Source organism: Peromyscus maniculatus, chromosome 4 (genome assembly GCF_049852395.1).
Source record: "Peromyscus maniculatus bairdii isolate BWxNUB_F1_BW_parent chromosome 4, HU_Pman_BW_mat_3.1, whole genome shotgun sequence".
Taxonomy (NCBI): domain Eukaryota; kingdom Metazoa; phylum Chordata; class Mammalia; order Rodentia; family Cricetidae; genus Peromyscus; species Peromyscus maniculatus.
Window position 1 is genome coordinate 139,825,506 of NC_134855.1, and position 19,226 is coordinate 139,844,731.

The window sequence follows — 19,226 nt, forward strand, 5'->3', positions numbered from 1 at the left end:
CCGCCTCAGCTGACGTCATTTCCGGTCCGAGTGCTTCCGGGCCGCCGCTAGCTCCCGTACTAGTCTCGGTCCCCGGAGCCGGCGGGAGCGGCGGGGCCGTGCGGGGCTGTGCTCCGGCGGCGCTCGCTTCCCTCGCGGGCAGCGGCGGGTGAGTGCGGAGCAGGCGGGAGGGCGGGTCCCTGCGGGCGCGGTCGCTGGCCAGGCCCTCGGCTCCGTCCCCGCAGCCGCTATCTGCGGCCGGCCGCAGCACTGCTCCCGGGTGAGGCTGCACACGCGCCCCCCCTCGGGGGCAGGCACCGCGCCGTGGCCCGCAGTCGGGAGGGGAGGCGGACCTGGCTTCGGACTCACCGAGTGACCTTGCCCGAGTCGCTCCGCCTCGGGAGCCTCGGTCTCCGGGTCTGTGAGGAGGAACACGGCGGCCTTCCGGGGCTGCGGTGGGCGTGGAAGGAGAGGACGCAGGGTTTGCACGGTGCCGGGCTACAGCAGGTGTCCATTGACAGGTCCTAGCACTTCGTTGGTAGACGGAGGGGCGTTAGCGAGCGCTTGCCCAGCGTGTGCGGTGCCCTGGGTTCTGCCCCCGGTTCCCAGCACCACCGACCCTACGCGCCTGCCTTTGAGACCGGGGCGTTTTCCCCACCTGTGGCGAGCAGAGGCTGGCGGCTCCCCCAGCAGGGAGTAGCCGCCGCAGGTTTACGTCCCCTGCAGGGAAGGGGCATAGCTCCCTTCAGAACTCCCAAGAGAAGCCGCTGTGGGGAGGGCAACCATGTTCCAGAATAGCCCAAGTTGTTTTCAGAGCTTTGGAAGGCCCCGGTGACACTGTTTCTGGAGGCTGGTAGAGGTGCGGAGTTCCTGTAGTGTTCTACGGTCAGCAGGAGATGCCGCCGATGGGTCTGGGGACCTCTCGCTTTCAGTGAGGTACATAGAGGTTGGGTAGAGAAGAGAGGTGTAGTCGCATCTCTGATCGTATTTGGCGGCTGAAGCTGAACCGGGGTGTGTAAACATGTAGATTGGACCCAACTGGGACCCAAATACCGTCTGCCAGTATAGGGAGGGAGTGCCTTTCAGGGCCGCCACGGGGCACATTCTGCTTGAATGGGCCAGCAGAGGTAAAGGTTGGAACCGATGCTCCACTTCCCAGGTTATTTGGTTTCCATTCAGCTGAACTTTAAACGCGTTGGGCTTTCCCCATTGGATGTTTAAAGAATAATTGTTGGTAAAGTCCCCCCTGCCTGTGCACTAGCTTCGCCTTCTCTGACTTGCTTTAACAAAGGGGTCCAGATTGTGGGTGCAGGAGATGCCACCCAGAGCCGACGGCACTAGGCATCCATCCTTCTGCTTCTGTGTTCCGGAGATTCACAGAGCTGTATTTTCCCCCTGCCAGCCTGGTATGGCTTGGCATTCCAGTCTTTGGGTTGCCTGGAGAAATTAACAGCTTCTGTCGCTGGGCTGTCTTGCTCCCTCCTGTAACCAGGCTGTGTTTGCAGAGAACGTGTTTTTTGTTGTTGTTGTGTTTTCCAGAGTGTTGGGAATAAATTGCTGGCTCTGTGCTCAGAAAAGACACCAGTTAGGGCCAGCCACAAGGCAGCCTGTATTCTTAGGAAATGTATTCAGCAGGGATGATGTAACTGCCTCACTGCTGGCTGGTCTCTGGCCAGCCTCTCTCCTGGGCCCTTAAGCTTACATCATAAAGAGGCTGGTGGCTCTCCCAGCCCATTTGGTGTGGGAAGATGGCAGTTTTGCTACTATGAGACTCGGATTCCTGGCTGCAGGGCATTTGACTGAGTGAACCTTTCAAGGAGCCCACACCAGAAGATTTGGTAAGATTTCAGATCTACTTCTTGGCTCAGTGACTTAGGACAAGTGAGTTGGCGCTCTGTGCTCAGTTTCCTCTTTAATATTGGGGTTGTCCTGTGCATCTTACTGATTTTTCTTTCTTTTCTTTTCTTTTTTTTCTTTTTTTGGTTTTTCGAGACAAGGTTTCTCTGTGTAGCTTTGCGCCTTTCCTGGAACTCACTCTGTAGCCCAGGCTGGCCTCGAACTCACAGAGATCCACCTGCCTCTGCCTCCCGAGTGCTGGGATTAAAGGTGTGTGCCACCCCCCCCCCCAGCTCATCTTACTGACTTTTGAACAGCTGGCACAGGGACCTGCATATCCTGACCCCTTTGGGATTGATACCGATTATAGCCAGAGTGGACGAGAGCCAGTCCTCAGGACCTGTTGGCCCTTTTGGCTCTGCTGGAGATGTTGAGTGCATCTTGGCTTCCTCAGCTGCTGCTGTCAGGATGAAATGGGAGCTGTGATGGAAGTGGGGAGCTGTCTTACCACTCGGAACATAGTAGGTCCCTGTTCACTGTTTTTCTCACTCTCTTACTCTGCTGAGTGTGGTGTATTTGGGTCTTCACAATTGTGCGTGTATCTTTAGAGGAAGACAGAGGTTGCATGACGTTCTTTTATCTCTGCACTTTAAGACTTTTTTTTCATTCTTTATTTTTATTTATGTGGTTGGTTTCTTTTTTTTTTTTCTTCATGCATGTCTATGGATCATGTGTGTGCCTTGGAGGCCCAAAGAGGGTGTCAGACCCCCTGGGATAGGAGTGACAGACTGTACTAAGCCCCCATATGGGTTCTGGGAATTAAATCCAGTTCCTCTGTAAAAGCAGCCAGGGCTCTTAACCACCGAGCCATCTCTCCAGCCTCCCTCCCTCACTAAAAAAAATAATTTTTTTTTAATGTGTGTGAGCATTTTGCTTGAATGTATGTCAGTCCACATTCTGGTCATTCCAGGTGCCCACAGAGGTCAGGAGAGGGCGTCAGATCCCCTGGACTGGAATTATGGACAGTTGTGAGCCACCGTGCAGTGCTGGGAATCAAACACAGGTCCCGCAAGAGCAGGTGTTTTAACCACTGAGCCGTCACTCCAGCCACCACCACCTTCCTTCCTTCCTTCCTTCCTTCCTTCCTTCCTTCCTTCCTTCCTTCCTTCCTTCCTTCCTTCCTTTCTTTTCCAGTGCTGATATTAAAGAAATGCGCCAACATATCCAGGTTTTTCTTTCACTTTTTGAGTCAGGGTTTCTCACTGAGTCTGGAGCTCCCCTGTTCTTACTAGGCTGGCTCTTCATCAGGCTCTCAGGATCCTCTTGTCTTTGCTCCCCAGTGCTGGCACCACAGTGTGCACAGTGCCCTGCTGAGTGCTGAAACTCAGTTCTTCATGCTTGCGTGGGAAGCACTGCTGAACCATCTCCATCTCCCTATCCCCTTTCTCTTTTCTTTTTTCTTTTTCTTTTTCTTTTTCTTTTTCTTTTTCGAGACAGAGTTTCTCTGTGTAGCTTTGCGCCTTTTTTGGAACTCACTCTGTAGCCCAGGTTGGCCTCGAACTCACAGAGATCCACCTGCCTCTGCCTCCCGAGTGCTGGGATTAAAGGCGTGCGCCACCACTGCCTGGCCCCTCTTTCCTTTTTTTGAAACAGGGTCTTACTCTGTACCCCAGGCTGGCTTTGAACTCTTAGAGATCTTCCTGGTCTAACCTCCTGAGTGCTGGGGTTGCAGGCATTCATTTTCTTTTTTCTTTCCCCTCCCCTACTAAGCCTGTTTGATTTTTCTTGAGAGTAGTCCAGACTGGGCTTAAGTGCATGGCAATCCTCCTGCCTCAGCCTCTCTAGGGATGGATTTCTAGCTGTGTGCTGCTACTCCTCTCAGCTTCAGGATTCTTCCCATATGTGTTTCTCACCCTCATTTCAGGACTCTGAGCACCCAGTGAAGCTGTGGGTCTCCTTTCATTGTTTGTTGTGGAGTGAGGAGCCACTGCCAAACAACACCTCGGAGCTGAGTGAGGCAGGAGAATAGCCCACTTGAAAATATCACCTGGCCGGGTGGCGGCGGCGGCGGCGGCGGCGGCGGCGGCGGCGGCGGCGGTGGTGGTGGTGGTGGTGGCGGCGGCGGTGGCGGGGCGGTGGCGGCGGCTCACGCCTTTAATTCCAGCACTCAGGAGGCAGGGCCAGGCGGATTTCTGTGAGTTCGAGGCCAGCCTGGACTACTAAGTGAGCTCCAGGAAAGGTGCAAAGCTACACAGAGAAACCCTGTCTTGAAAAGAAAGAAAAAAAAAAAGGAAGAAAATATCACTTGCTTGGAGCTCAAGGCTGACTTCCATGGAGAGAAAAAAATAGCAGTATATAGGAAGATGCATGATAGCCACCCCACTGCTGCCCTCAAAAAGACTGTTTTTGTGTAGCCCTGGCTGTTCTGGAACTAACTGTCAGGCTGGCCTTGAACTCACAGAGACCCACCAGCCTCTGCTTCCTGAGTGCTGGGATTAAAAGTGTATGTGGCCTTGCCTGTCTCATTGAATGTGTATTGGTGTTTGCCTGTATGTAGGTCTGTGCACCATGTGCATGCAGTTCCTGCAGAGGCCAGAAGAGGGCGTCAGATCGATCCCCTGGGACTGGAGTGACAGGCAGTTCTGTGTGTTGCCATGTGGGTGCTGGGAATCAAACTTGGGTCCTCAGCAAGAGCTGCTGGAGCACCTAACCATGTCTCCAGCCCCCAGCTCTTCTTATTTTACGTCAGCATCTGGAAAGCGGAGGCAGGAGGATCAGAAGTTCAAGGTCTTCCTCAGCTGTATAGCAAATTTGCTCCATGAGACCATGTCTAGTGCTTCCGATGGGATCCAGGTCTCAGGCATGCTAGGCAGGTGCTCCACCACTGAGTCCCCCCATCCACGTGATATTCATGTTGCTTTTCAAACTTAACAAAAACCAGTTCCTGCTTCAGTAGCAGGAGGGAGCTTCTCATAGGTAAACCCCATGCTTATTATCAGGAACAGCTGCAGAGATCCTCTTTGGCTGGCAATGAGTTTGTACTGAGAGGATGTGCGTGCTTGGGTCGATGCAGAGCTGTTCTAGGTAGAACTGGTCTTACACTCTCTTCTTCACTGGTGGCCTCTACAGTTCCTACCTCCACCCATGACCAGGCCAGGCAGAATGTAGGTCCTTTGTAATACACTTGTGGGACACGGACTTCAGGGTTGTCTGGGGCACAGGCTCACCCTGAGCTTCAGGTTGCATAACATGCCATATTTGCAGCTCATCCTCCAGCTGCTCTTGTGACCTGCTGAGAACCTGAAGGGTCATTGTGTGTGTGCATGGGTTCCTTACATCAGGCATTGCTCCATGTCTTAGTTGCCTACTTCAAACTGCATCAGTGCTAAGTACTGTGGTGAGCTCTGACTTCATGGGAATTACAGGTTATGGCGGAGAAACTGAGAGGAAGCTAGAAAAAGAATAAAGCCAGTAATTTCACATTGTGTCTATCCCAGGGTAACATGGCAGTGAGGGACTGGGAAGGTGGGATTTTCTCAGTGTGACTCGACTGTGACAGCTGTGTTGGAGCTGAGGCCTGCATGCTGCGGTGAGCCAGTCACCAAAGAGTCAGAGAAGGACCAACAAAACCCAGTGCATGTGCCAAGTCCTGATGTAGAGTCAGCCTGACAGCCGGGGAGCAAGGGCTGGTCTGGCTGCTGTGCGGACGAGTGTGACCACTGAGGGCCTTTGGCCTTGGTCTGGAGGTAGCACTTACCTTTGGGGCTCTGTGTTGGCCCTTTGTGTGCTCTCAGTCCATTTGTTTCTAAAGTGCTGGGTGCCCTCAAGAGCAGGGGGGTGGGAAAGGGGGGGTCTTTCCGGGTCCTCAAGTATTTGTTGTTTGTTCTGACCTCACATTGTACAAGACTGTCATGTCGTACCTCCAGAATGTGCCCCTACATCCAGTGTGTACCCCCAGTTTTGCTGTGTGTTCCACCTCTTACTCCATCGTTAATGCTACCAGGCATCCCCCCAAACCAGAGATCCTGAGCTGTGGCTTACTGAGGCCCGGGTGGTTCTGTGGACCTTGTGATTGTTGCCAGAGCACAGATCTGCTAGAGGACCCCACAGGCCAGCCCCAACCCCCTTTTCCTCCCACAGGCTCAGTGATAGGGATGAGCTCTTAGCGCACCTGGGCAGCTGCAGAGGCGGCTGAGAGTAGGGTGGTCACCACCCAGACTCTGGGGTTCTGGCCAGGAAAGTGTCAGGCGTGGTTTACACCCCCTCTACTGGAGCCTTCATGAGAGCCCCGTCTTGAGAGTGGGCACCTTGCCAGGGCACAGAAGGTCCTGTCAACATCTCACACAAGTCCTTCCTTGGCCACGTTGTGTGGAGCTGTGTGTGCTGATCAGGGTTCATGAGAAGAAGGAGCCAAAGGGTTGAGGGATGGTCTCAAGTGCTTGGACCAGGGCTCTGAGCTCAGGCTTTGGAGCCCCGGCATACTACAGCCTCACTGGCACCAGTGTGCCCTGTTTTTGAGCCGTGTTTGCCTGCAGTGTGTGGCCGCGTGAGCGCCGCTGTATTTACCTGAGGTTGCCTGTGGATGCTGGGCTGGGGTGCACACAGGCCCCAGCTCAGCCCTTTTTCCTCTCCCGAAAGGCTGTGGTGCCCTCTAAGGTGAAGGGGACAGTAGACTGCCTGGTCTCTGTAGTCCCTCTTCAGACCCTGAATTAACGCTTCAGTGGCTTCATGTGGCCAGTCACAGAAACCCTGTGTGTGCCGCTGGGAGTGGGACCAGCGTCTCCCACACTGCAGTCCCAGCCCCCACCATCAGGACAGTCGTTGGTGTGTCCTGTGGGTAGTTCCCCCCGCCCCCATCCCTCTTTGCTGCCTGGCCTTTAGCAGCCTTCTTTCTGTTGGTGCCAAGCTCCTTCCTGCTCCAGGAAAGCAGGGTGTGGTGGGCTGGGCCTGGACTCTGGAGCCTGCCTGGGCTCTGACCTTCGCCTTGGGGGTTTTGTGACCCTGGGTAGTTTTCTCAATAGCTGTCTGTCTTCAGGAGCCACAGCAGCTCCTGACCCCACCTGCTCAGGAGTAAGGGAGTTAAGTGCCTGGACATGCTCTGCAGAGCCAGCTCAGCACCTCCCTCCTGCCACCTCCAAGTCACACCCTGGCCTGGCAGTGCTTCACTTGAACTCTGCCTCGGGGCTTTCCCAAACTCCTCCTTTGTGACACCAAGGCCAAGCGCATACCAGCTCCCTGACCCTGCCTCCAGGGCATTAGTCACTCCTGTGAGCTGCTGAGCTGCAGGGCCCGGTAGGTTTTTACCACCTTGTGCCACCTATGTGTTCCATATCTGTGCCAGGTAGAAGAGCATATGGGGACCATCTGGACTAAAGAGCCAGCAGAGCCCGGCCAGCTCTGGGCTTTGCTGTCCTCAGCATTCCAAAGCTGGGGTAGGGACTAGTCAGATGGGTGATGGCTTCTTGTTCCTCCCTTTTCAGAGCATGTGCTGGTTCATGGGCACCATGCCAGTTCTTCATGTGATGTGCCAGTCTCCGGTCCCAGAGCCATGGGGAAGATGAGGTAGCCCTTTGGGTTTGATTGGGGAAGCCCAGTTCAATGGATACGAAGTACAAGGATGATTTATTTCGGAAGTACGTGCAGTTCCATGAGAGCAAAGTGGACACCACCCCCGGCAAGCAGCAGCCTGGCAGCGATGAGTACCTGCGGGTGGCAGCTGCCACCCTGCTCAGCCTGCACAAAGTGGACCCCTTGCATCGATTTCGGCTGATCCAGTTTTATGAAGTGGTGGAGAGCTCCCTCCGCTCACTGAGCAGCTCCAGCCTGAGCGCTCTGCACTGCGCCTTCAGCATGCTAGAGACGGTGGCCATCAACCTTTTCCTGTTCCCCTGGAAGAAGGAATTCCGCAGCATCAAGGTGAGGTGGGGTGGCCAACTGCCTGCTGCTCCCTCCTGAGTGTACGGGCCCTGTTCTCATCCCATGGGCTCCAAGCATCTGGGAGCTGGTGTGGACCAAAGCCCCAGGTGGGGGTGGAGGGTTGAAAGAAGAGTCTGCACTTTCCATAGCAGGGGAACAGGGCGAGTAGAGACTGCCCACGCCAGGCTGGAACTGTGGCATGTTGCGTGTGTGTGTTTGTCTGTTGTAGTGGGAATTAAACCTATGGTGCATGCTGTCTCCCAAGCTATATCCCCAGCCTAGTGTGTTCTTAAAACTTTGGCAAAGGCCTGAAAGGGGCATTCTTTGGGCTTAGTGTCACACCCCTGTAATGTTATCTCCTGTGCTCCCTCATGGAACAGAGCCTTCATGCCTACACAGAAAGCTGATGGCCTTGTTGGCCTCATAGGGGCCACATGTGTCCCTTGCTTGGTGGGCATTTAGCATGCTCTTGCTTCTGGTCTACAGGCAGAAACTCCCCATCCCTCTCCCTGCTGGTCCCGCTATGCACTTGGTTTGAACAGGCTTCTCTGTAGCATGCTTCTTTTGTTTTTTTGTTTTTTTTTTTTTTGCCCACTTTCTCCCTAGACCTACACAGGCCCTTTTGTTTACTATGTCAAGTCCACATTGCTGGAGAAGGACATCCGAGCCATTCTGAGGTTCATGGGCTATGAGCCCGAGTTGGGAACTGCGTACAAACTCAAGGAACTTGTGGAGTCCCTCCAGGTGAAGATGGTCTCCTTTGAGCTCTTCCTGGCAAAGGTCGAGTGTGAGCAGATGCTGGGGATCCACTCGCAGGTGAAGGACAAGGGCTACTCGGAGCTGGACGTGGTGACTGAGCGGAAGAGCAGCCCAGAGGACGTGCATGGGTGCTCAGATGCTCTGCGGCGACGGGCCGAGAGTCGGGAGCACCTGACCACTTCCATAACGCGTGTGGCACTCCAGAAGTCAGCCAGTGAGCGGGCAGCCAAGGACTACTACAAGCCCCGAGTGACCAAACCCTCCAGGTCGGTGGATGCCTACGACAGCTACTGGGAGAGCAGGAAGGTCCCCTCAAAGGCCTCCCTGAGTCTGCGAAAGGAGCCTTTGGCCATGGATGTAGGGGATGACCTGAAGGACGAGATCATCCGCCCATCCCCCTCCTTGCTGACCATGTCCAGCTCCCCCCATGGTAGCCCCGATGACCTTCCCTCCATCTCCCCCATGAACGGCCTTGGCCTTCTGCGCAGTACATACTTTTCCACTCAGGATGACGTGGACTTGTATACAGACTCGGAACCCAGGGCCTCCTACCGGAGGCAGGATGCTCTGCGGCCGGATGTATGGCTGGTCAAAAACGATGCCCACTCCATCTACCACAAGCGTTCACCCCCCACCAAAGAGTCTGCCCTCTCCAAGTGCCAAAACTGCGGCCTGTCCTGCAGCTCTTCCCTCTGCCAGCGCTGTGATAGTCTACTCGGCTGTCCTTCAGGCTCCAAGCCCAGCGCCTTCCTTAGCAAGGCCTCCGCTCACGACAGCCTGGTCCACGGGACACCTATGCGGGAGAAGTATATGGGCCAGACTCAGGGCCTGGACCGGCTGCCACCTGTCCACTCAAAGCCCAAGCCGTCTGCCACAGGCACCTCCCGCTGTGGCTTTTGTAACCGTGTGGGTGCCACCAACACCTGCACCCAGTGTTCAAAAGTCTCCTGTGACGCCTGCCTTGGCGCTTACCACTACGACCCCTGCTGCAGGAAGAGCGAGCTGCACAAGTTCATGCCCAACAACCAGCTGAACTACAAATCCACTCAGTTCTCCCATCTCGTGTACAGATAGGCCCCACCCCCATCTTCCGCTATAAGGGCTACACCACTGACCTGGCTTGGTCCCATCAAGAGGTAGCAGAGCAGCATCAGAAGTGGAGACCTGAGCTTGACCGTGGAAGCAGCCGGGGCCACTGCTCCTTCACACTGGAGTTCACTGAGCACTTCACCCCCCACCAGCGGCTGCTGTCTGCTCTGAGGGACAGGGTGGCACTTCATCCAGTCATTTCACTGACCTCTCCACTCCCTGCTCAGCTGGTTTGGGTTTGGGTTTGGGTTCTGGTTCCTTTGAAAGAAGGTCTCTGTCTCTGGGACTCTTGCCACACCTACCCCTCCTTCTGCAAAGCCAGCTTGGACTGGGAAGGATCCTTCGGGTCACTTTCAAATGCCCACCAGGAGTGGCGGGCGAGCTGGAGGCCTGCTGGCTTGTGAAATGAGCCCTCCTGCCATATGGGGCCTCTCTGATGGCTCGCCTCTTCCTGCTCCCAATACAACAAGGATCCCTAGGCAGATGTCCCCGCCCCCTCCCTCCCCCAACTGCTATCAAAGGGGAGCCAAGTCCAGTATTAGCTGAATGCCATCTTGCCAGCTCCACTCAATCAGCCCACAGTGTTGGCGAGCTCTGCTCAGCAGTTGGAAAGTGGACTCCACAACAGGACTGATGTCCCTTCCTGTTTGCACCCTACTGTACTGTATATACAGAGTTTGAGGTTTATTTTTAAGTGAGTATTCATTCAACTTGCTGTGTGTTTCAACATGGTGAAAGAAATTAATGATATGGTAATTATAAAGGTGCCCTGAGTCCTTTAGTCTTCCAGGGGGGTGCTCATGCCCTTTCCCGGGGTGGTCTCCACTTGCTAGGGTGGAGCTGAGAGCCTCGGGGTAGGGGACTGACAAAGCCCATGTTCCTCCTCATGTGAGTAGAGAGCTGCTGCCCTTCCCTACAGTAAAATTCGACACCTACCTCCAGTGTGCACGCGGGGTTAGCATGGTGCCGAGGTCTGCAGTGACCCCAGTGACAAGTTGGAGACCTCAGCCCTCACATCTACAGCTCTGGTCTTGGTGCCTGCTGAGCATGAATCTTGTACCCCAGACCTTGAGTTCATTTCAGAAGGAAATTCAGGTGGGGTTCCCTCTACGCCCATCTAAGCCTTCCTCACTGGTTCCCAGGGCTCTGTCTTTTTGCACTAGGGTGGGTAGAGGTGTTGTGTGCCCATCGGACAAATGCTTCTCCAGTACTCAGCTGAGTGTCCACGATTCCTTGTATAAATAATCCACCTCTGGATTTTCCTTTTTGGGGAGCAGAGCCAGGAGAAGGGCAGGAATTTGAAACTCACTTTCTTGTGAACTGGTAACACACTTTAGCCATAGACAGCTGTGATGTCTGCTGTGTGGGATCTACGTGCTAGTGGGGTTTTCCCAAAGGCATTCAGCTCTGGAGCAGGCTGACTCTGGCCACACCCTGAGCCACTGTGAATTTGCTGGTGTTCTTCCGATTTACTGGAGTGATTTTAAGGTTTTCCAATCTTATACGGCTCTTTTTTATCTCTAGCTATAGATGACATGTAGATAAGTGTATATACAGCTAAATTTGAGCAATCTTATTACTGAGACTAGCCTCCCTGGGCTGTGGTCCTTGATGTTCCTTCTACACTGGCCAGCACTGCCTGGTCCACTCCTGAGAGCTCTAGTTTTCCATTCCAGTTGGCTTCAGCATTGCAGGGACTCTTAGATGGAGGCCAGGTTACTGGAGTTAGTCCCGAGTGCTTTCCACCAGGAAATATTGGGTGTGCAGACTGGCACGCCGCCCCCCCCCCCCAGGTGTGTCTCACTGTAGGAGATTGCTGTGATCCGGACAGTAGAGTATATGCTAATTTAAAAATGCACATATTTTGCATTTGATTTCTACAGAGTTGAAATGTTCAGAGAAGATTTTAAAAAACTAACTAAATAAAGTGTCTTCCATTGTTAAACAAGTGTTTATGGTGTTCCAGCCCCTTCTGTGGCTTCCCTCTTTTGCAGCACACTCTGGCCTGTAAGCCATTGTTAGCACAAATGACAGGACCCAGGTACTGTCTGGGCATCTGGGGAAGATGGGAACCAGGCCCAGGGGGCAAGCTGCCCATTTCCCCAAAGTGGGCTGTGTCCTCTGGGAGAAATAACTGTTGGTGGCTGCAGACATTATTAAGAATCCTTCCCCTTTATTCCTGCCTCCAGATTTCTCTAATTAAAGGCATGTTTTACCATACCCGGCCAATGATTCCTTTTTCTTTTTAACTTAAAAACAAACAAACAAACAAAAAACCAAACAAACTTTACAGGTGGTGAGATATCACAATGGTTAAGAACACTGGCTGCTCTTCCAAGGACCCAGGTTCTATTCCCAGAACCCACATTGTGGCTCCAACCATTTCTAACTCCAGTACCAGGGGATCCAACACCCTTTCCTGGCCTCTGGTGCCGGCACCAGGTATGCACATGGTGTCCATACATACATACAGGCAGAACAACCATACACAAAATCTTAGAAATGATTTCATAGATATTTACTTTTGTTTCCATAAAGCTCAAGTTCCTCACATTTTGGGGGTGTGTGGGGTGCTGAAGTCAGGGCCAAGGGTATGCTAGACAAGTGCTGTGCCACTGAACCAGTGTGTCCCAGCCCAGACTGCTGTATCTTTAAATGGCCATCACCTTTGCTACCGAGGCTGCCCTGCAGAGCACAGGAGCCCCACTTGTTTTGTTTTTCCATTTGTGTGTGTGCGAGAGGGATGTGTATTCATGTTTGCATGTGTGCATGCATATGTGAAAGCCCTTGGCGGTGGTGGTGCACCCCTTTAATCCCAGCACTCAGGAGGCAGAGGCAGGCGGATCTCTGTGAGTTTTAGGCCAGCCTGGTCTACAGAGCTAGTCCAGGACAGAGAGCTAGTCCAAAGCTATCTCGGAAAAAAAAAAAAAAAAAAAAAAAAAAAAAAGAAGAAGAAAGCCCTAGCTTGATTGCTCTTCCCCTTCAATGAGGCAGGGTGTCAGTCAGGCCCAGAACTCAGATGTGGTGACTGTCACATAAGCTAGTTTGACAGGCTTGCCGGGGTCTGAGCTTCGCTTAGTCCAGTCCTGCTGTCACGTTCTAGTCTCTTCATTTCCCAAAACTTGTTGCCTTTTCCTGATTCCTTCCTATTGGCAGGTGTTGCTCCAAGATGCCACTGTGGGCTGAGGACAGTGCCTTACAGTGGGCCAGCTTAGCACATGAGTGAGGCCTGGTCTAGTCCTGACACTCCGAGTCTCCACTGGCCGCCACATCAGGGCTGTGTGGGCAGGTGGAAGAGGGTGATGTGGGATTGCTGGGTCATGCGGGGGTCCAGCTCTAACGAGTGTAAGTTAATGCAGTTTATGTGTGTAAGGCTTTTTTTTTTTTTTTTTTTTAAAGACTGGGTTTCTCTGTGTAGCCCTGGCTGTCCTGGAACCTGCTCTGTAGACTAGGCTGGCCCCAAATTCACTGAGATCCACCTACCTCTGCCTCCCAAGTACTGGGATTAAAGGCGTGCGCCACCACAGCCTGGTTTAAAATTTTTATTTTTTTAATGTGTATGGGTATTTTGCTCGTGTGTATGTCTGTGTATTATGTGCATGCAGTGCCCATTGAGGCCAGAGGAGGGTGTGGAGTCCACATAGATGGTTGAGGACCAGATGTGCTGGGAATGGAACCCAGTTCTCTATGAGTGTAGCCAGTGTTCTTAACCATTGGCCCATCTCTAGCCCCATTTGGTAGGGTTGTTTGGTTGGTTTGGGTTTTTTGAGACAGGGTTTCTCTCTAGCCCTGGCTGTCCTGGAAACTTACTCTGTTGAGTGCTTTTCTTATGGAAACATCTGGAATGTGGTCAGATATTCTTTCTACATCAGTTGAAATGACCATGGTTTTATCTTCCCTTCTGCTAATATGGAGTGTTATGCATACATTCTGGCTCTGGCATCGCTCAGAACAAGAGCGAGTCAGAGACTCCTGTTTCAGGAGGAGGCATTGTGTGGTTGCGGTTCTGCCCTCTGGGAGTCAAGGCTATTAAGGCCTCTATTTCCTACTCAGCTGTCACTTCACTCACACTAACTTGCGGGCACTACAGTTCCGTTCTGTTTAGCAACCGGATCATTGCTACCACATCTACAAAAGGACCTCTCTATGGTGGTGGTGTGACTCTAGACACAGCACTGAAGGAACACACGCACCCCACCTAAACTTTTTTTTGGTTTTATAAGGATTTCACTCTAGTCATTGGTAACTGCTGTTTACCATAGAGCCCCGGCTGGTCTCAAACTTGAAGCAATCCTCCTACCTCAGCCTCCCAAATGCTTGGCTTTTAAGTACATACCACCATACCTTAGCTTCATGTGAAACTAAAATTGTTCTGGGGAGATGGCTCATTTGGTTAAATGTTTGCCTCCCAAGTATGAGAACCCGATTTGTTCCTCAGGACCCACATTAAAATGCCAGATGTGGGACTACAGCGATGTCTTCGTGGTGGAGTGCATGCTGCTCTTCCAGAGGACAGGAATTTTTTTCTTAGCATCCACTTTAGGTGGCTCACACCTACCTGTAATTCCAGTTCATGTGGCGCATGGCTTTAATTCTAGAACTCAGGAGCAGAGGCAGGTGGATCTTGAGTTTGAGGACAGCCAGGACTACAGTGAAACTCGGTCTAAAACAAACCAAAACGATGCTTTCTGCTCTGCCATCTTCATGAAGCCCCATCTTCCCTCTGGGCCTCAGAACGGCTGCAGCAGGTCCAGGTTTATCTATCTATCTATCTATCTATCTATCTATCTATCTATCTATCTATCTATCTATCTATCTATCTATCTATCCATCCTGGAGCTGAGGACTGAACCCAGGGCCCTGCGCTTGCTAGGCAAGTGCTCTACCACTGAGCTAAATCCCCAACCCGCAGGTCCAGCTCCTCAAGGTACTGCTCTCTCTTGCCATGCTGGGTCAGAGGCCTTCCTCAACAAGTAAAGGGGCTGACAGGAGTGCTGACCAGGGAATGGGCCCAGCTCTCTTCAAAGCAGCTCAGAGCTGAAGGCCCAAGGAAGCAAAGGTGGAAACCATAGAGAACTCAAGTGGGTTTGCAGTATGGGTATCTTTTTTTTTTTTTTTTTTTGAGTCAGGGTTTCTCTGTGTAGTTTTGGTGCCTGTCCTGGATCTCGCTCTGTAAACCAAGGTGGCCTCGAACTCAGAGAGATCCGCCTGGCTCTGCCTCCTGAGTGCTGGGATTAAAGGTGTGTGCCACCACCACCCGGCTTTTTTTTTTTTTTTAAAAAGACAATCTTAGTCTATAGTCAAGGTTGGCTTAAAATTGAAGCCATCTTCCTGTCTTAGCCTTTTCAGTGTTGGGATTATGATGTGTATACCCTATGCTTGGAAGCATGTTTTTATTTTTCAGAAAGAGTCTCACTGTGTAGCCTTGGTTGCTTTGGAACTTGCTATGTAGGCCAAGCTGGCTTCCAACTCAGAGAGATTCCCCTGTCTCTGTCTCCTGAGTTGTTTGAATCTTAGATGGTCTTTTAATAAGAAAACCCAGAGCCAGATATCAAGGTGAAAGCTGAAAGATCAGAGAAGCAGAACAGCCAGCCACTAGTTCTTACCTCTACAAAATCTCAGTCTAAAGAGAGTGAGTTCCTGTTTCCTCACGCCTTATATATCTTTCTCTGCCCTGCCATATTACTTCCTGGGATTAAAGGCATGTGTGCTTCCCAAGCAAAGGCATGAGATCTCAAGTGCTGGGATTAAAGGCGTGTGCCACCACTGCCTGCCCTCTGTGTCTAATCTAGTGGCCGGCTCTGTCCTCTGATCCTCAGGCAAGTTTATTAGGGTACACAATCTATCACCACACCAAGTGCTGGGATTAAAGGTGTGCAGCACCACACCCAATACAGCATGTTTTTAGTGTGCACTAAAATGTCTCTGGGATAGGTAGGGGCTCTGGGACGCTCTTCACAGCTTCTGGCCTCTGAGGAAGTTATTTCTTCCTGTTTCTCCCCTCTACCTTGAGGGCTTTTTCTGGAGTTGCCGGGTCCTGTCTTCCAGTGGGACTGAACCCTTTCCTCCAGGCTGGCACTACTCCCAGCCATCTTCAAGGTCAGGGCATCCTGAGAATTCAGTCTGTAGTTCACCAGTGTGTCCCCTGACTTCAGCTAGTTAAGATACAGCGAAATGTCACACACAGCTTTCCCTCATGTCCTTGCCCCCTTGGTGCATCTCCAGGCTGTGGCTGGCGCCAGGTAGATACGGCTGCCACTTCACCCTCTTGGCTGCTGGTGGGGGAGAGGGAGTCTCAGGGCTTTTGCCTCGTGTGTGCATGTATGTGCAGGACCTTACATAAGGCCTCCCTTTGTGAGCTGAGGACCAAATAGGCTCTGGCTCCTCAGCTGTGTGGATTTAAAGCTTTCCATTTTTCTGCAGGTAGACAGTTGTCAAAGCAAGTGTGCAACCAGCCAGCAGCAGGCCCTGAGAGGCCTGGAGCACTGGATTCCTGGCACCTGGGAGGAAATCATGGTTGACATGAGCATTCTGCCTCACGTGTGTGGCTCACTGAGGGGCAGAGGCTGTCCCTCCTAACCAATACACTTCTTGAAACATGCCCACTGCTGTCCTGGAGAGCTGTGGGGACCCAGAGCCACATCCAGGAGCTTTGCAAAGTCACTTGACACAGCAGAGGCCAGCTCTGATTCCACAGCGTTTTATTTCTAACTGTCCCGTGATGTGACCTCCCACTCAGTGGCAGGCGAAGGTGAGCTCCTGCAGAGTGACACAGTTCGCTCCTGCTCAGGCCCAGAAGGCAGCAAAGGTTCCCTCAGGCCCCAGGGGCCCCCCTAAATCACAACAGAAAACTAGCGTTCCCCAAATCTTCCACTGTCAGGGAAGAGTGGAGTCCAGGTATGAAGAGAGCCTTCAGCCTCCTCCTGGTGGAAGCAGGGGGACTCCACCAGTCCCCAGCCTGTGCTACCATGGTTCTAGTGCAGGGCCACAGCCACCAAGGGTGGCCTGTCCCAGCACCACTGCACCTGCCCGTCTGCAACTGGGTGGACAGGTGGCAAGGCAGCGCGGAGAAGCAGGGCCACCAGAAGGCCCGCCCTCCCTCCCTCCCGCCCTTCGGTTTCAGTTAACACAGCCTGGCTCTGGGGCCCTGGGAGAAGCCAGGGACTTGGACCTGGTTTCCTAGGCACCAGCCAGCAGAGAAATCAAGCTGCTATTTCTGAGAATGGGGAGGGCTCCTGTCTCCATGTGGCATCTTAGAAGCCTAATGGATGGCAGACACCTACTGAATTCCTCCTCACACGGGAGCCAGGAACAGCTGACCTCTACCATATGTACCTCCATAGCTAAGTGGCTGGGAGGGGGCGGGCAGCAGCCACCCAGCCCAGAACCTACCATGGGCATGTGGACCTCGGAGTTCTGGGGGGGGGGGGGTTAGGAAGGCTCTCTGCCGGTCCCTTGGCACTCTACTGCACAGAAAGGACTGCACACCAAGTCCCCAAGATGCTGCATGTGGCTGTCTGGGGGAACCCTGTGACCACAGCACTGTAGAAAGCAGGTTGCTGATTCCAAGAACTGGCTCCTATATTCTGTAGGGATGGGCCACCACCACCCTGAGTGCCAGATCTCCAAGGGCACCCACGGCCCTCACTCTGAAGCATTACCTTCTGTGTGCCCAGCTGACCCGTCCCTTGGCCTAGACTGAACTTTGCCACCCGCACAACTGGGTCATCTCCATGCACACATTCTCCGCTGCACAGACAGGCCTCGCGGGTCTGCCTCGCGGGTCTGAGGAGGTGACGGCAGCACTTGGTCTCTCATCTGAGAAATCCCTCTAGAGCTCTGCTCCCTGACTGGGCCCTGGAAGGCTGGGCACTATCCCAGGTGCTAAGCCCACAGTCCCCGGGAAGGGGCAGAGGTGCCTACTGACATGCAGGGCTGGTGCAGCAGCCCTCCCAAGCTCCCGGAAGCTCACTCAGGAAAAAGCAGGGGCCAAGAGTGAGTGGTATGTCCGAGAGGCTGGGTGGCAAGGGGCCAGTGAATGACACCTGATGCTTCACTGCTTCCTCTATGAATTTAAGGGTTAAAAAGAAATCTTGGCAAGCACTGAGTTTGGGAAGCAGCTTCCATCTCAGAGATGAGCCCGAGCCCAGCCCCACTCCCAATCCCACAAGGCCATGGGTGGAAGAGGACCCAGCTTGGCTGCGCCAAGGACAAGTGGCCTTATGTACAGAAGCAGACTGCATGCCTCCAGCTCGGCCACCTTCTGCAGCAGTGAGGTGGAGGACCTCAGAGGCCTGGCCCTCTGCCGACATCAGAACCACAGCACCGAGGTGCAAAACCCCACTCAGACCCACTGTGCCCCCACTGTGAGCCAAGGCCATACACAACAACTACGCACCAGGGGTGCAAGGACGGCCTAGGGCCACATGGGGAGTTGCTGAGGGGCCACGGACGGGCAGACTGCAGCAGCTGTAAAAGGGCAGGTTAGGACATCAGGCAGCGACCACTGCCTGTGGTGTGCCTTAGCCCGAGACATGCACGGGAGTGCGTCTGTGTGACCCAAAGTCACCGGCATCCCAAGTGGCAATTGATTGGAGTGGGGAACCCTGGTCTCAGGTGCTGTGCTCTGGCCACTGTCCCAGTGTCTTGGAGATCCGAGGCCCGGCACGGAGGGCAGAGGACCCAAGCTCCAGGAACTAGTAAAAGGCTGTGCTCTCAACAGCAGCTGGGCGGGAGGAGCTTCACACTATAGGGTCTAGTCAGAGGCTTCTGGGCAGAGGACAAGAATGCAGGAGGAGACTGGTGGAGAGGAGAGGATGTGGAGGTGGCTCCCACACTTAGGAAAGGTACCCCCAAGATCCCCTTTGTCTCTTCAGAGAGTATTCGGAAACCAGGGGATAGGCCAACACCTTTCCTAGAAGCCTGCAGGCTGACCCCTGCCAGGTACCAGTGTAAACATTTGCAGTATGCCCACAGGAGGGCTGCAGCTGCCTGCCCAAAGCAGGCTGAGAGGTGCCAGTTCCATGTCAAAAAAAAAAAAAGGTCCTTTAGCCTTTCTCTTTGGGAACGCAGGACACAGGACAGGGAGTGTGAGGCTTTCAGAGTCACTTGGCCTTGGCACCAGGTTGAGGCGGCTGCTGCTGCCGCTGCCGCTGCCGCTGCCGCCGCCAAGGCTCCTTGACAATGCGGGGACAGAGCAGATGTGTGCCAGTAGCTGCTCCAGGGATGTGAGGAAGGTATGGCCCACGCACAGCGTGAGCTGAGCAAGCCAGCCTGCCTAGTGTTCTCTGTGGCCCGGCACAGAAGCAGAAAGGGGCTGCTGCTGCCCTCCTCTGTGGGCCCAGGAACAATGCTGGGGCAGGTCTGGTTCCGTGAGTCATGGAGGCCGATCATGTTTCTGAAGCCAGCACTCTCCAAAGGCCTGAAGCTTCCTAGCTAGGACTAGCCCTTGACCTACCTACCATCTTGTGTTCTGAGGAGGCTGTATGAGGCATCTTCTTCCAGGCCCAAGATGTTGTGGGCTCAGAACAGCTCCTGCTCATCGTCCTCAGAGCCTGACGGGCCCTGGCGGACCTCTTCATACCACTTGTTGGTGAGGCTTTTCATCTGGATGCGCCCATGGTGGAGGTCCTGGAGTGAGACAGGGT

General features: G+C 53.5%; 2 protein-coding genes across 6 annotated transcripts in view; one reads left to right on the forward strand and one right to left on the reverse strand.

The window, feature by feature from the left end:
- Window positions 1-12: 12 nt before the first annotated feature.
- Window positions 13-11,799, forward strand: Spata2 (spermatogenesis associated 2). 3 transcript variants are annotated; one of them, XM_006992629.4, is made up of 3 exons: window positions 13-148; window positions 7,296-7,731; window positions 8,338-11,799. In XM_006992629.4, exons 2-3 carry the CDS (start codon window positions 7,414-7,416, stop codon window positions 9,562-9,564), a joined length of 1,545 nt encoding a protein of 514 aa, XP_006992691.2. In that variant the 5' UTR covers window positions 13-148; window positions 7,296-7,413; the 3' UTR covers window positions 9,565-11,799. The 3 variants fall into 3 exon arrangements, with proteins under 3 accessions (XP_006992691.2, XP_042132787.1, XP_042132786.1); XM_042276853.2 differs by lacking the exon at window positions 13-148 and adding an exon at window positions 818-838; XM_042276852.2 differs by lacking the exon at window positions 13-148 and adding an exon at window positions 875-1,817.
- A 3,331-nt stretch (window positions 11,800-15,130) lies between these two features.
- Slc9a8 (solute carrier family 9 member A8) overlaps window positions 15,131-19,226 on the reverse strand; it is a 55,176-nt gene continuing 51,080 nt past the window's right edge. For 2 of the 3 annotated variants that reach the window (XM_042276849.2, XM_042276850.2), the window contains exon 16: window positions 15,131-19,209. In XM_042276849.2, coding sequence (XP_042132783.1) covers window positions 19,102-19,209 — 108 coding nt within the window. In that variant the 3' untranslated portion in view covers window positions 15,131-19,101. The remainder of the gene's footprint in view (window positions 19,210-19,226) is intronic. The other variant, XR_006071674.2, reaches the window with a different exon arrangement.

Excerpts from the sequence above, each read along its gene's own strand:
- Spata2 (XM_006992629.4), top strand. The coding sequence starts at position 7,414 with ATGGATACGAAGTACAAGGATGATTTATTTCGGAAGTACGTGCAGTTC. Across the intron at positions 7,732-8,337 it reads AGGAATTCCGCAGCATCAAG|ACCTACACAGGCCCTTTTGT; the intron begins GTGAGGTGGGGT and ends CTTTCTCCCTAG.